At 42.5% G+C, this 17,011-nt stretch overlaps 1 protein-coding gene across 1 annotated transcript, besides 2 other annotated features; it reads right to left on the reverse strand.

The window, feature by feature from the left end:
- Nucleotides 1-12,220: 12,220 nt before the first annotated feature.
- Nucleotides 12,221-12,269: a sequence feature (trnH fragment).
- Nucleotides 12,270-13,335: 1,066 nt separating this feature from the next.
- On the reverse strand, nucleotides 13,336-13,560 carry atp9 (ATPase subunit 9). Its single transcript is given in 1 exon segment — nucleotides 13,336-13,560. A coding segment is annotated over 1 exon segment (225 nt).
- Nucleotides 13,416-13,712: an inverted repeat.
- The last annotated feature ends 3,299 nt before the right edge of the window (nucleotides 13,713-17,011 follow it).

A 17,011-nucleotide genomic window follows, 5' to 3' on the forward strand; every position in this document is an offset into this window, starting at 1 on the left:
CATACCGGCATATCATCGATTGATGATATATAAGAAAGATGAGAAAGCTGATTTATTGGTTAGACTCTACCTGTCTTTCTTGACTTTAGCTTATGTAATTGAGCTTAGTAAGAAAGTCAGTAAGTCTACCTTTTAATCTATCATCAGTCCTGTGTCGGATATTGAGAAAGTAGTTTCCATAGTTGGTGAACTTAAATGTCAGTTGCCAGCTATTGTTCGGCGATACCCGCCGTTTCTCAGCTCTATTCCCCTGGTACAGGGAATGAGTTGGGAAACGACATGGAAGTCTCTACCCGTATTCACGAAAATATGTTAACGTGAAGGAGGGTAGAAAGGAATTAGACAATCAAAAAGTTAAGAGTGTCTTTACATTCCTTGGCTATGAATTAATGAACTGGACTAAGTTAGTACAGTTCGTTCACAGTCAAGGTGAGCAGTGGTCTCAAGGGGCCTTATGGCCTTCTTATATAAGATATCCATTGTGTAAGTCTAATAAACTGATCAGTGGATGGTCATTAGATTCTTTCTAAAAATGGAATGGCCCGCTTCTCCCTACTGTGGACGACTATGTTCTCCGGTTCTTTCCCGGCCGACTTGCATGTTCTCTTCCTGGAGGAGGGAAAAGACGCATATTTGCTATAGGTCACTTTCTTAATCAGAGGTTGTTGAAACCCGTCCATGATTGGTGTATGACTGTTTTACGGTCTATACCGTCTGATGGTACGTTTAATCAAAGACGAACTCTTGATCGATTAGTTGGCAAGGAGAACTCTTTTTTTATTTAACCGCTGCTACCGATAGGTGACCGTTGGTTGTATTATTTGAGATTATGTGTTACTTATTCGATCGGTCTTTCGCTTCTAGTGTTGTGAATTCAGCACTAGCAACAAACATATAATATGTTCCCTTCGTAAAGAAGGTCAACTTATAAGCTGTTTTCTTTCCGGCCAACCGCTCGGATATTATGCTTCTTGGGCCCTGTTTTCGCTGTCACACCACATTTGTGTGTGGTACTGTGCTGAACAGGAATATCCTGGGAAAACTTTCAGGGACTATGCTGTGCTAGGTGATGACGTATGCATCGCTGATGCGCGAGTAGCTCATCGTTACGAGCAATTATTAGACGGTTTTGGTGTTAAGATCTCTCGATCTAAATCCCTTATCTCTGATAGCGGAGCTGCTGAGTTTGCAAAGAAATTTCGGGTCAAGGGACTATCGAAAGATTTGTCTCCTTGTACCATTCGGAATCTCACTGCTGCTCATCATCCTTATGGATTAATGGGCATCCACAATACGTACCAAATCAAAAGGATAAGTACATTGGCACGTATCGGTGGAGCAGGTTATAAGCAATTAGCACGCTTTGATCACCGTCGTTCAAAACCTTTTTTTCGGGTGTATGCTATGTATACTCATGGGCTTCTCCCTGTTGAACTCTGGCTAGGACGTGGTCGTCCTTTGAACCCGTATTTCATTGGTTTTATTCTCAATTATCTACGTGAACAAATGAGACCGAAGGAGTCAAAACTCATTCCTGATGATTTATTTGGGAATGCCGCTCAGAAAGATTTTCTTGAGTGGTCCGTTCTACGTTCTTGGGTAAGACAATGGCTTAGGTATACCAAATGGTATTACTCTGTGGCTCTTTCCCCTAATATCACCATCGATTCCTTCTTCGAGGCTCCTTTCATTAATCATAACTGGCGTCGGGTTATGACTAACCCTGAGAGATCTCGGTTTGGTCTGATCTGGCGTATTTATGATATAGTCACCTTGAAAGGTCTCAATTTCCAGGTACCTACCCTGGATTCATCAGTTTCAATCCTTTGTGGTTGGCTGATTGGTGGTGAGTGCAAAGGCACTAACTTCCTTGTGTCTGCTGTTGGTTGTGAGCAGCCAGCAGCGAATCCCTTATGCTTCCTTCCCCATCTGCCCTGCCCAGTCACCTGTCATTTATTGTGACAATAGAGCTTACGTTCTAAGAAGAAAAATGGACTTCGCCTCGCAGTATGATCTTTATGATCTCGGCTTTCGAATTCTCTTTGTTCACCCGACAAGGCTGAATAGCGCTCTTTGATGAGCGAACTACCACCGCTATAGGTATCATAAAGAAGTGCGCCAAAAGTGGGATGGGCCATTTCTAATTTAGAAAGTGTTAGCGGGCAAGGCCCATATTCTGCAAGATTTAGACGGGAAGGTGCACACTAGAGCCATTAATGAACAGTTCCTTCAAAAGTCTGACCCTAGACTGTGGGAATCCGACCAGAATGGCTCCGGCCAAGATGAGCACAAAGGAAAGTCAAAGAGCAAAATATATCAAAGCCGAACCCACGGTTAAACACATAGACAAAGTCCAAAAGCGAAAGATACGCGGTCCCCTATGTAACCAATTATTGCAACGAGGGTGACGGAGGCCCTCAACTCAAGGACATGCTTAGCAAAGGTATGAGACAATGTCGCCAGTTATATAAAGAAAAGGGCTGGAGAGTCGAATAGCGCACTTTGGGACTACTCCGATTAGATTCAAATATGTTGGTTTGAAAATAGAAAAATGCCTTCTATCAGGTGAAAGTCGACAAAGTCTAATTCAACATCTTTTAAGGAGCGGAACAAACCAAACCGTACCTAGATTGATTCAAGAGTAACGAGATGTGAGCCTACGGTCTCCCTTCCTGCTCCAGTCAATCAGAAAGACAAAGAAGGATTGCTCGTTGATTACTTCTTCGTATTTGCTGCTTTCTTCCTTATCAAAAGAAAATGAATTTCAAAAAAGAAAAGAAATTCTCTGCCTGACTTTCTGTGGTAAGTCAGTCTGGTTTGCCTGTGAATCCAGCTTTCGATCGGTTACTGTACTCTCTGTTCTGTCTCGCCTTGAGCTTTCGCCTGGTATTCATTCTTTTATGCCTTTCGCCCGGTAAGGACTTAAACAACAATCGAAAACGGATGAAATAGCATCTCGGCTCCTCTCCTGGGATAAGTTGAATCTAGCTATCCCCCCTCCAGTCTCTCTAACTCTAAGCGGAGTAAGCTCCCTTCTGCAATCAATACTGAAGAAAGCCTTCTCCCTTCTATTGACTTTTTCCCTTTCCCTAGCCTGGGAGAACTTTCATCCGACTTTCACTCAATCACTTCACACCTAAAAAATCTGCACATTAATAAGATAACGCTTTTCATTTCATGGCATCTGACTCGGGAAATGACTTAATCAATAGAGAGAGATCAGTCCTTTAAGCAGCCTTTTTTTTGATCTACGCTACCCGCATCCACTTCTGAAACTCGAGCAATCACATCGGTTCTTCCTTCAACGGCAGCTGAAATAGCAGGCTAACTGTGCTTATTCTGCTTCCTATAAAAGAGAATCTCTCTGTCAACAAAAGCCAAGAATGGCTTGGTCACATTCATTCAACCATCAAGAATCCATCAACCATTTAACCCGGGATGGGCTCCTACCTTCTTTCTTTTCGTGTAGTGGGGCTCCTTCTTCGTCAGTCAGAGACAGCAGAAGAGAAAACAAAAGCGACAATCGCTAATGGTTCTCTGTTATACGAAACTTCATTTCCCCCGGGTTCCTTCCCTCGGAAAATGACTCAATCTTGACTTTCAATGCTAAATGGGAGCCTAGTTCAATGGCTGCTTTCTTCCTAAACAGGAGAGTTCGAAGGCCCTTCTCTACTGATTCGTCCTAAGATAAGGAAGAGCTTAACCAAAGCAAATTCTACTTCCTTAGAGCGGAAGGAGAGAAATCACAGTCGAAAGAGGAAAGAGATTCAACAAGAGACAAGGCTGGTAATGACGATCCTCCAACTGCGGTTACGACGACAGTGGCAAAAGCTTCTTCTTTGCTTACATCTTCTCTTTCCAGGTACTAGTGACTTCTTGCATCTCGAAAAAGAAGATTATAAAGGGCTAGCTCCTTATCTCTTTCCCTCTCGGCTTCTGAAACAATCCTTGTTAAAAAGATAGGCAAAATCGCCCCGGAAGGTGTATCAAAAAGGACAACATCAGGTGAGCTAATTTGCCTCAACAAGTCGTGAACTCCTCTTCCGAAGCTTGAGCCGAGCCTCCACCTATTGAAGTAGAAAGCGAAATTCCCCGACTCAACGGATTATTATGCCCCAGAAAGAACTGATCTTGGAGCCTTTGTTTCGGCGTCTGCTTCAAAGGAGACTCCTTGGAATGAATTCCTGTGATTCTTGTCCCATCGAGAAATTAATCAAACGGGGGTCGACACAGCCTGAAATATTCCCCGAGAAAGCAAATCTCCAAGTGGAGGATTGTTGCTCTCGCCTAATATCGTAATCTGGTCTGGGTCATACGTTCCATTTCTGGGTGACTTCCAAGCTACGACTTAGGAATCTTCTGTAGCGAAGACTCGTGATTGATCTCATTATGGCTGGGCCAAAGCCTCTCTTTCTGATGCGAATTCGGGTGTATTAGAATCGAATAGGGTTTAGGGAATTCAATCTCACGCAGGTCAGTAGATCGTTCAACTCTAGCTTATGTTAGCCTTTCGTTCACTTACAAAACAGAGGAGAAGAGCTAGCTGTAAAGGATTTGCTGCTTTCTGAGTATTATAACGTAAATTAACTAAAAAGATCTCCCCTACTCTTTGAAGTCTGGCTTGCTTCATTTGCTTTCAAGGATCTTAGGCAAACGGTGACCGGCTTCGCGAGACCATTTCGGTCTACACATGGCTAAGCTCTTTGGGCGCAGCTTTCTCGATCAACTATCTGAGGCATTTGAAGAAAGACAGAAACTTCTCTTCTCTATACACAATTCTCAGTCTAGTTCGCCACAAGGGATGAAAGCAAGGAAAGAAAGCCTCAACCCTCACTCCTAAATGCAGAGAGAAAGAAATTGATTGCACAGGAATCGTTGAAAGAAAGAGTCTTGGATTCTGAAAGAAGAGCATATGTCTCTGCGACAGTGTCGGCTTACATACCTTTAACTGACCCCACCGACCATTCTCAACGTGGCAAGAAAGCTCTTCTATTTCTCTTCTCGAGGGAGTTTCGTTTAGCCCTGTTCCCAAGATCGATCCCCTTCTTTAGGGACCTTTCATAGAAAGATTTGAGGGTAGGGTCTGAGGCCCATATCTCCGCTCTTTCTACCTTCTTATCCCCGAGGATAGCTTCCAAGCTATAATTCCTTTAGTTGTTAGCGGGCAAGAAGGAAGAGTTCCACTCCTGGTCCTATCGAAGCAGACACTTCATTCCTGGGATGACTTCTTCATGAAAAGCTTACTTATCCCATTCCATTCACTGCTCTTGTAAGCCTTGCTTGTCTCTCTCCTCTTGATTATGCCTGATCTGATGTATGAATAAGCGCTTTGACATAGCTTAAAGGAAAGGCTTGTGCATATAGTTGAAGTGCTTGCTTCGCTTGATAGTCTCATTAGTTCCATTACCCTTGGAAACCTTTGAAATGCTTTAACTGAAAAGAATTTGGGCATGAATGTACAAAGGGTTTACTTGTTACTAATATAGTCTAGCCTCTACTCTTCTTTAGATCCCTTGTTTCACTCCGATAGTCTTTTAAATCGGGTCGATGCAGAGGAAATGAACGCATTTACAACTATGAATTCTTCTATTAAGTAAGTAAAACATAGCTAAAAACATAATCTGAATTATGATTATGCCACATCCCTTATTCTACTGGATCTTACGGAGCCTGCTCATGCACGACATCGTCGAGTCTGATCATAGAAAAGATTCTCTTCAAGCGAACCAGCCTATCCTCTGTATGGGGCTTACACGGCGGTTGGAACAAAGACACATTTGGTTGTGAATTCCAATGTAGAAGATAAAAGCATATTTCTGCACGGCCCAATCAATAGTTCAAGTCACACACTCCCATAATCCATTTTCTCTTCATAGAATTCCCTTCAACTATTCATGTAAAATAAAGAATACAATATTGTGGAGTTGAAGGGAAAGATCCAAACCTGACCTCTTCTTTTTTTTTTCAAAAATCCATATTTGTAGCAATGAAAGACTATTGTTCCTTCCCAAAGTAATAAGATAAATGATTGATTACAAATATCTATGATCTATATTCTCTATAAAGGACCAGAAGTACCTTGCTTACGTATCATTAGGAAATGCATTAACATAAAGACGGCAGTCAGAAGAGGTAATAAAAAAGTATGTAAACTAGAAAAACGGGTCAAAGTGGATTGTCCCACACTAGCACTAGAGCGTAATAACTCTACCAAAGGCGATCCTATTACAGGAATAGCTTCTGGTACACCTGTTACAATTTGGACTGCAAACAAAAATAGGATCCCGAGGTAAGGAAGAACCTGTTACACCAAAAGATGCGGTCAAAACAGCCAGAACCACACCAGTAACCCAAGTCAATTCGCGAGGTTTTTTAAAACTACCAGAAAGAGAAAAGTACACAAGACATATAGGTACCCTATAGGGAAAAAGAAATGCTTCGGTTCAGAAATGCGAGAGCAGGCCCTCCCAGCAACCTGACTTGGTTTGCTCGGGTGTGGAAAGTACACCTAACATATAGGTGTACCCAATAGAGAGATGGGGGAAGCCTCCCCGGAAATGAGTCCCAAAAGCCTGTCCTCTCTACAAAGAGTAAACTTGACCTACTCTTTCCGTTAGAGAGGGTGAGACCAGCCATGGTCTCAGGGTATGGCAACGGGAGGCTGGGCATGGTCTGTCTCTGAGGATAGACATCCCATGGACAAATTAACATCTCTCAATCCTAATTCACTCATTAAAGCTAAGGTTCTCAATCCTAATTCACTCATTAAAAACAAGAAAGAATAAAGAAAGAATGATTATAATAATAGATCAACATCACGTGTGTCTTGCGAATTGTTCCTATAGTTCCAAATGTTCCAATTGTTCTAATTATTCCTATACTGTAAATGATTCCTTAGATCAAATTATGTTTACACGTCATATGAAAATGTTCAGTTGAAGCTTTGGTAATTGAGGTTAAAACTATATGCGATTTCTTTAAGAAGATGAATCCTGAGAACTTTCCTCTTACTGACGTAGAGATTTTCGGTATTCAAAAGTCCATTCTATCTGGAAATTCCCGCTTTTCTCACCTTCTCGTCAAGAGTTTTGACGATTCCATCCAAACCTCCTGTTTCGCGGACAATGTCGTAATTGGATCACTTGGTATTCTCTTAGCTAAAGAATGAAATCAGACTTCCTATTTTCGGCGATCTTTCTATAGCTTTTTAAATAAAGACAGAAGACTAGGGCATTTCTTCGCTACCATTCAAGAGTGGAGTGAAATGGATATTCTTGTTCACATCAATTGTGAAGAGTCAGTAAGCATGTTCTCCAGATCCAGACTTTTAGAAAAAATAGATGCTATTGTTAATAATGATCAAATCTGACTCCAGATGATCTCGTCTTATTGCAATCTACCAATTATGGATATTAATGGAAATGACATATCGGAAATGACCGGTATTCCCCCTGTTCCTTTCATATCTGATATTCTATTCAATATCTTTATGGATGACATCGATCAGGAAATTGAAAATAGATTAGCATATCAAAGATATGCACGCTATAATGGATAATTCTTTTTTCCAATTGTGGATACTGAGAATTACCAGAATACCGTATCGGAATTGATTGCGATCTTCGAGAAATGCCATTTTCATTATCTTTCTATAGAAATAGGTATTAGGGGTGGTGATCCTATTTCTTTCTCAAGGAGTGAAATTGTCATTAACAATGATGGTCAATTAGTATGAAAATGAAAGATTGAGGCCTTTTTCAAAAATGGACATCGGGTATCCCTTGTATTCGTGCTACCATCCATCCAGAAGATGTACACCATAGAAGTAGAAGTCCAGACAGTCTTAGTGCACTGGATGTTGGAAAATGCACGGCTACTTGGGTGAAATTCCCTACGGGGGGAAGGGAAGAGGACATCAAAGGACTTCGGGAGCTCCACCTGGCTGTTAAGCATCTTGCTGAGATCAAATCTAAAATGCAGCGAGTATCAATAAGAAAATATGAACTCTTATATAGGTATGGTGAGTCTTATGCTTGTTATTCATTTGCTCCTTGGGTTCCGTTGACTTCAACTAGAGGTCTCCCCTTCCAAATCAAAGATGGTCTTGAGAGGGGAGGATTAATCCGTTCGCCAGATGGAAAGCCTGGACTTGCGGATATCTGCCGGGAAAGCAAGAGAATCAAAGAATTTCGGCTATCGGATGCTATTGTTTATTCTTATTGTAAGGATAACCGATTCGTACTCTTTATTTGTATTCTACTTGGCTTTACCATCTGGTGGGGGGTAGCTCCAGAACCATTGCTTCTCAAACCAGAGGCTCTTTCCTCACCGGATCTTAAACTACTTGTCAAAGTAGTCAAGGACACGTTTCTTTTCCGTGTTTGCAGCTCCCACCCGCATGTTAGCAGCCCGTGCGATTGCGGGGAGCCTCTCAATAATCTTGCTAAAGAGCTTTTTGAAGAACCTCCTTATGATCCAATCGATCTATCTAAGACAAGTAGAAGCATTAGGCTAAAAGCAATATCTTTTTTCATTGGTACTTGCATTTTAGCTCTGACCCTGGGGGAATCCGTCTCCCAGCACGGGGTATATCTGAATCTTAGAGAATTTGATTTTCATTCTTTGATGAAGGCTTAGAGAGGTTCTCTAGAGTTTCTTTTTTAGTTTCATGATTCTACTTTAGGTCCACACTCGAGAGCAAGTCTTCGCAATGGTACTTGATTTTCTTTCCCATTACTTCGCAGGTAAAAAACCAGCCTACTGGTAAATGTTGTGTCTCTTTAGTGCCGTTGCCTTGAGCGTAACGTAACTAATATATATATCTAAGAATGGAATGGAAAATGAACACTCTTTTAGTGGCTCTTAAGAAAGCCATTTCTTGATCAAACTACGAACAACAGCCGACTATGAGAAGTCATGAGCAAACCCATGTTTCCGTTCCCAGTACTATGAGTCTTCCTAGAGCAATAAGTGTTCCCAGTGCAATAACCGTTCCCAGTACTTTTCTTCTTCCTAGAGCAATAACTGTTCCCAGTACTTTTCTTCTTCCTAAAGAAAGAACTGTTCCCAGAACAAGTGGTTCTTCTCTCACTAGAAGTGGTTTGACACCTACTCTATTAGAGAGAGAGCAATTAGAGTATGGCTTGGCAGAAGAGAAAATGAGGACCTTTCTCGCACAAGGTAAAGGAATCAATCCTGTAAAACTGACAAAGAAATTGATGGGTATTGAGTCAACTAGCTATCTAGAATTTCTTAATAAAAAAACCATCGGGTTGGCACATCCCCGATCCTTTGACTTATGCGAGAGAGGCCTTAGTAAGATAATCCAAGACCAAGCTGTAAGGCAAGATGTTTTGGTGAGAGATGTGAGTCCGGCTGTAAGGCAAGATGTTTTGGTGAGTCCGCAGGGGCAAGGCTCTTGCCTATCGGGGCTAGAGTTGGTCATAGTAGATGGTCTGGTGACTATTTTGCCGACGCTCATTTATGGTTCTATCCTTTTTTGGGACTATTTGCCTGATGCGAGTCAGGCCCCTGTTATAGAAGAATTACTGCAGTTGGAGGAGACTGTTCGGGGGGGTATGATGGGGGAAAGCATCAGAGCCCTCTTCGAGGAAGAAGAAAGAAGCAGTGTCTGCAGCAAAGTTTGCACGGAATTCCCGCATGAGAGGACCCCATATGACATAGCCATGTGGATTTCCGGGATAGCGCTTGCCTTTGCTTTATCGCTGGCTATTGCAAAGAAAGCAAATCCTAGCTTGTGAGCCAAAACCTATGTACTAACTCATATTTTCTCGTCTCGATCGTTGAATCTGAATCTTTTCTGGAATCTATCTTTTGGTCTACAGTCTCGTCTTCCGGCCCCTTTTGGTACGTCTTCTGGTCGTACCTTTTGGGGATATAGCGTTCAAATACGAATGAAGTGCGCGAGGCCACCCCTCTCGGGGGGTGGGGAAGTTAGAGTGGGTATGCGGGCTCCTTCCAACAACCAGTGCACTAAGACTGTCCGGAATTCATTACATAATAGTAGAGGAACTGTCCAAATTGAAGAACCTAATGGATCGAAAAATCATGCTTCGCATTCCAAGTGAGATGCCCAAAAGGGAAAGAACGAGGGAAAGAATCGACGAGGAATCTATAACATCAAATCGTGAATGAAAAAGCGTGACGAGAATTCTCAACCCGAGATGCGTCACAGTAAATGGAGTATTGTATTCGTTATCCTTGGTCTTGAGACATGTCTCTTTCGACTGAGATTAATCAGTTGGATACTGAGGTTTGTACCCATGGTTCTTTCAGATTCAAAAGAAAGGCCTGCCCCCAATGGGCTTTTGGCGAGGCTTTCTTGGTACCTAAGGCGCCTTTACGCTTTAGTATTCTTATACAAGATCCTGATGGACTACCACCATCAAATGAAAAAGAAAGAGGAGGTAGTCAAAATCGATATGAATGGAAGATGCCTCATGAACTTCTTTTGCAATTGGATGTACCACTCTCTCTCTTTCAAGCTTTAACCGACCCGAATCAAATCCAGATACCTCACCAGATAGTTCTCCTATCATATGTCCGATCATTCGACTAAGGCATCCGATTCTATGCCACTAAAGCTTCATGCCATTGAAGACTGGTCCTGAAAGCGATTAGTAAGCGAACTAGGATCTGCAAGATTCTACTTTGATCCGCCCTTCCCTTCTTATGAGATTTCTATACTATCTTCTTCTATAGCAGGGGGATAGGCCGACAAGACTAGCATCGCTTATTTCTCCATTGACCCATACTCTATTATCTTATTCCTCAACGGAGGATTCCCCCCCGTAAAAGCTTACTCTTTCTCGAGGCTCTTCCTATTCACATTCAACTTGAGGAATGATTCTTCTTCTTTTTTTTTTCAGCTTCACTTTTCTGGCAGCTTCTTTCGGGTATAAAAAAACGAAATCCATTGAATCCGGATCCTCCTCTCCTACTGGCCTTACTAAAAAGAAAAGCACCAAGACTTAGCCTAGCTAGCACAGAACAGACACCATAGGAAAGGGCACACCAAACCTTTTTTGAACAAGGTCACCCTCACCACAGACAGAAGGGAAAGTCTAATGAGATCGACGGTCTTTGTCCTTTCTCTATAAAGAAAGAACCTAAATACCCAGTTCTTCGTATTTTATGCTTTCTTTCTAAGGAACCAAGGTTCGGGTGTACAGGTCTAAGTCCTAGATGAGAAAGGCGATGTTCGCTAACCACCTATAGGGTACCTATATGTCTTGTGTACTTTTTTCCGAATGAAAGGATGAAGCTTTTCTTTTCTTTCAAACCAAATTTGCCTTTACTAGTAAAGAAGACAGGATAATAAGGGGCTATGTTTATTCTACCTTCGAAATCATTCTGATTTTATAGGCGTGGAAAGGATTTTTCCGGGAAGTTCCCGTCTTTTGAAGTTCCCACCTTTGTTCTTATGTTTAAGGAGAGGCTCCTTTTCAACTCCGAGTTTTTCAGTTTATTGTGGAAATTTCGAAATGGAAATGAAAAGACCAATTCCTTGTTTATACCCAACCCTAAAAGAACTAGGTATTGGAGTTATAGTTAGTGTTAAGTAAGGCATTTAGGAAGATTCGATTTTGCTTTCTCTTTTACCAACCCTTTCGTCGACAGGCAGTAGTGTGGCTAGCAAGTGAGTTGCGGCCGAATATAAGTGAACTTGGATCTTCTTCTGTCTCAGAGGACGCTTTCATTTCATTTTCTTTTCTCATAAGAGATGTGAGGAGAACAGTTCAGTTTCTTCTCCCCTTTGCCGCTTCGTCTTTCCCCCAGGGTGGCTACCTGTACCTGCGGAAATGACAAGTCGCCTCTTTCATACATTACATATTTGATCCAATTTTTGATAATGAAGTTTGAGGGTCAAAGTCAACCCAACTTTATCCTACAAAGCATATGAAAAAACGGATCCCCGTCTTGCAGCTTAACCCTCAGTGACCTCATGCTTACAGTGCGTCAGGTTTTAGTTAGTCGGGAGTCAAGTGACTGACTATGTTGGGCTCCAGCCCTTTAAGATAGTAAGGGCGTAATGGTAGTGTCGGAGTTGACGCGTAACCTCCAGCCCCCCGTCAACTCATTCAATGAATGTTGTTTCATTCACCACGTGGCTGAATCCTAAATCAGAATTTCCAACGGGAGAGGCATTCGTCTAAAGATAAGAAAATGGGGCGTCCATCCGTCTATTTGACCAAGGCCTTGTCACGAGCTGGGCTTGAACCAGCGCTTTCCAGATGCATGGTCCGGATTTCAGCCTTCCTGATCGCAACTTTGTTGACCTGGTTCGTCTTCGTAACGTGAAAAAGCAAGACTAATAAAGACTACATCCGGAGTTGACTTTCATCAACATGTCATGAACAAAGAGAGTTTTTTAAAGGCCGGGTCCCGGTGGCATGTTTGTAATGATATCTACGGCCATGGAATACCATGGGCTCGCAGCGGCCTTAGTAGAAAGATCATAAAATACACCATACAAGTCAGTCATTCTATCCTGATTTATCTGACTTTGTAATAGTATACTCTCTTTTGACTCAGATATATTCAAGTTTTGGGGCAATTTAGGCCCTTTCTGAGTTATAAGATCTTATAATACGTCGCAAATAGCTGCCCGTAAGGAATCCACCGAACCCTCATGAAGCTCCTTAGAGTTTTTGACTCTCTGTCCATATTGATGAAGAAAGTCAACAAGATGATAATGACTACCCATCTTCGATTCTTTGTGAAAGAAGATTTTCGCTAAACTGTGCATAGAAAGGAATAGACTTCTCCTTTATATCAATCTCATTGAGAAGTCTAGGACCGCTACTGCTATTAGGAAGATTTGCTTCTTGCTCGGATCCTCTTAGAACTCGGCCTAGCCATCTGTTATAAGATCGAATCTCTTCAATCGAAGCTTCCGGCTTCATTCCTTTTCGCGAGAGTTCGCTAGGAAGAATATCATGAATGATCATGTCGATTTCTTTTGATGGAGAAAGAAGTGGGGTGCTTGTAAATCACTAGGTTCAAAAAGGGTGCTTTCAAACCTGACTTTTGTTGAAGGGGCCCCCCGCACCACTCCCCTTCCCCTTATCACGGAAGCAAGCAAAGATGACTCACCATGACAAGGGCCAGCGCTCTCACTGAGAAAGGCTCTCGAAGATAGCATTGAGATTTGAGATTTCTCAACGAACGGTCTTTGCCATTTCGAGTCTTTATTAAGTGTGCCCCGTCCAAAACCCAGCTTTTTTCCTGGGTCAAGCTCCTCCATCTTTAAGAGTATCCGTTTGGATTGGATTTTTCATTTTTTTGAAAAGGAAAAAAAAGCTTTCGAATTTCTCGGAATACGGATGAGATCAAAAAGGCCATCATTGGGGCAAACAATGCAATAGCTTCGGTTAGAGCAAAGCCCAAAATGGCATAACCAAATGATTGTTTAGCCAATGATGGATTTCGCGCCACGGAATGGATCAAAGAACTGAAGACGTTTCCAATACCGACAGCAGCTCCCGCCAACGCAATTGTAGCAGCTCCGGCACCCATTGATTTTGCACCTTCTAACATCTCGGGTTGAGAATTCTCGTCACGCTTTTTCATTCACGATTTGATGTTATAGATTCCTCGTCGATTCTTCCCCTCGTTCCTTTTCTCTTGGCCATCTCACTTGGAATGCGAAGCATGATCTTCGATCTTGTACGAAAGTAGACTGAACACCAACCCAATCTCGAAGAAGAAAAGTGAACAAAGCAGCGCTTATTTTAGCCTGGGTCCACCATTGGTTGAGGGGTTTTGCTTCCGCGAAGGCCTTCTTTCGTGCACATCTCTTTTTTTTGTTCATTTATGCGAATGAATTGCAGAACCAAGAATCTGAAATAGAGTTTTCTCTACGCTATTCGTCGCACTATTTTGCTTTTTGGCATCTAGCGCTGCTAATCGAATAGATCAGGTGTAGTTTCTCCTTTTATAGGTTGCGCATCTATACAATAGGCTGTGTGAAGTTCGGAAACTCTCCTTTTTGTTCAGATGGGATTACTCAATGCATCCGCTTTCGTAGCTAAGATTCGTCTGTATTTATTTGGATTCGGCAATCGTCGAAGTCGGAATCAACTTGAGTATACATCTGGGTGGGTCGAGCTATTCCTTCATGATCGTGGTACTTCTTCTTTTCTCATTTTTTCTCATTAATGCCGCCGTGGTGAATTGAATGTATCCGTTGATCCAGTGACGAACTCTTTCACGCCACAACTGTGATTAAAGAATGCAATGCTTTGTACCAGATGCTTGTGCTGCAGAGATGCAAACCGGAAAGCTACTGTCGTGACATGACAAATAAATGGGCTGGGCCTTCTTGATGATGATAGATAGCCAAATCCAGGAAGCATTTTCTTTTCGGAAATGAGAGGAATGTCCCCCCACTGAGAAAGAAATCGGTGGTCTATCGATTCGAGAGCTAGCCGAATAGCTTAGCTATCAGTGACATATGCGAACGACCAGTTCGTCAGTCAAGTTGTTGGTGGGCAAATACACGCATGATCGGGAACCAGACGGAGGTCAGCAGTCATTTAATCCATCGGGATCAGCCAGAGGGAGACTTCCCAAAAGAGTGGAGTGGACAACCTGCTATCAAGCCCGAAAATTCATTTACCATTTCTCGTCCATCATCTTTTTTAAATGCAATACCGAAATGAGAAGCATATAGCCTTTACCTACCCCACTCACCGACCTCGTCCAGACATTGCATTTCCAGTTAGCGTGGTCGGCCAGTTTATGAAGACCCCTCGACTTCCTCACTGGGAAGCTGTTATATGTACGGTATCTGAAGAAAGCTCCCGGACAAGGACTGTTGTATAAGCCCCATGGGCATTTGCGTATTGAAAGTTTGTCAGATGCTGATTGGGCTGGTTCTCCATTAGATAGGAGATCCACTATCGGCTATTGTACATTTTTGGGAGGGGGTCAAGGTAGAAAAGTCAAAAGCAAAGTGTAGGTGCTCGTTCTAGTGCTGAGGCAGAGTAAAGAGCTATGGCCCATACTGTTTGTGAATTATTGTGGCTTAAATCGTTGTTGCAGGAATTGAGAGTTTAGTTTTGGTTGAAGAGCCCATGCGGTTATATTGTGATAGTCGGGCCCTTTCTCATATTGCCAGCAATCCAGTCTTTCATGAGCGGACCATACACATTGAGGCGGACTGCCATTTTTTTCGTGGGAAGGCTGCCCGTAAGGAGATTATGACACCATACGCGCAGTCTCAGAACCAGTCAGCAGATATCTTTACCAAGACACTTTTAAAACCTCAGATGCTGACCCCATGTTCCAAGCTGAGGATGCTTGATATATATGCTCCAGCTTTAAGGGGAGTGTAGACGGGTATTAGTCTAAGTCTGAGTTTATTAATGAGGAGTATTTCAGTCTTTTTGTCATTTCACTATATTTAAAATAGGACCGTTGGGTCGTGGGTCAGAAAAAAAGAACTACAGATGTCTTCCCCGGTTCGGGACTAGTTCTCGCTTTGCTCTAAAATAGCTCTTTTTTGCCCTCTTCCCCACTGACCTTGGCTATTTTTCTCGAATAAGGCCCCCAATTTACATTATGTTTTAGGCGCCTTCGCTTCCTCCGTCCGAACGTAGTCGATTTGTTCTTAGTAGGTGATCTTGGATTCCGAATGATTGGATCAGTGCTTTTGCGGTCTCGTCTTGGAGTCTGAGTTATCCCCTCAAAATGGCTAGTTGTAATGACACTAATGTTGAATGTAGTCAAAAGTCAGTATCCGAATGACAGATTCTGCAATGTTCAAATATTCGATCCCGTAAATCCAGCTAGGCCTATAGGCTAAACTAAGTTTGAGTTTCCCCTTTTTTCGAGTCTAGTCGAGTAAGTCCTTTGGGTGCAGTTTGATTTGTATTAGATATCAAAAGAAGGTTTTTTGGCAACTTTTGAAATAGCAAGAAAGGGAGAATCCTTTAGTGTCAATTTCATTCTTCCTTCAGTGTCGATTGGAGATGAAAGTGCTACTTACTAGTTCTTTCAGTTTCTTTTAAATAATAAGACACCAGTGCCCGAAGAAGGTAAAGGCCCAACAGGTTTAATGGGATTCCTTGAGGGGATCTCTGACTTCATTGGAACGTAAACTAAAACGAAACTATGGATAGATCCCTGGTTGAACGGCTCACCGTTGATCCACCAGCCATCTAGGTCCCATCCGACCGCAGTGGAAAGGTTTCAGTCAGTTAGCTCAATCATAAATAGATAAACCGACGAGTGGGATAGGAACCAGATCCTCCACCGATGGAATGAGGACATAGCAAATCAGATCCTAGCTAGAGAGCGGCTCTTTCTCACGACTAGGGGGTTCTAGACTAGACTAGATAGGAAAAAAAAGACGCGGAGCGCTCTTCCAAAAGCCCGTTCAAACTCCTCCGTTAGAATCCCTACTGGGAACACACACGTTCTATTGTTGAGGGTTCGGAGGAGGTATATTATGTCACTTTCGATCCGACTTCGTCACACGAAGACTCGTTCAGTGATTCTACGACTCTGTGTGATCGACTATCTTCCTGTTCGGGTCCGTTCCTATACTAAGTACTCCTGTTGCACGAAGAAAAACCTCAAACAAAAGACCGAGCAAGCTGCTCTGGGATCCCTACCTGCAAGCATAGTGTTTTTTTTTTTCTGTATTGCTCAAAAGACCGGTTGGTTGTTTCGCCTCGGGATTGGAGATTGGTTCCACTGCTCACTCATCAATTGTTCTTGCTTCAAGCAAACCATAAAGGCAAGCCGAAGATTGCGAAAAGGTAATGGAGCCCACTCTTCATTCAGGGTCCTCTAGAACCACAAAATGGTTCGGGCTGACTTTGATCTACTTGCCCACACAGCGTCTTTTTTGAGAGAAAAGGTCAAGGGGCTAAGTGACTCTCGAAAGTAGTCTTTTGTATCGCGAAAAGAGAAATGACATAGAGAAGATCATTGCTTGAAGAGTTTCATTGTCGAATTGATCTCGGAATTGGATCCCAATAGT

Source organism: Carica papaya, mitochondrion (genome assembly GCF_054855325.1).
Source record: "Carica papaya mitochondrion, complete genome".
NCBI lineage: Eukaryota > Viridiplantae > Streptophyta > Magnoliopsida > Brassicales > Caricaceae > Carica > Carica papaya.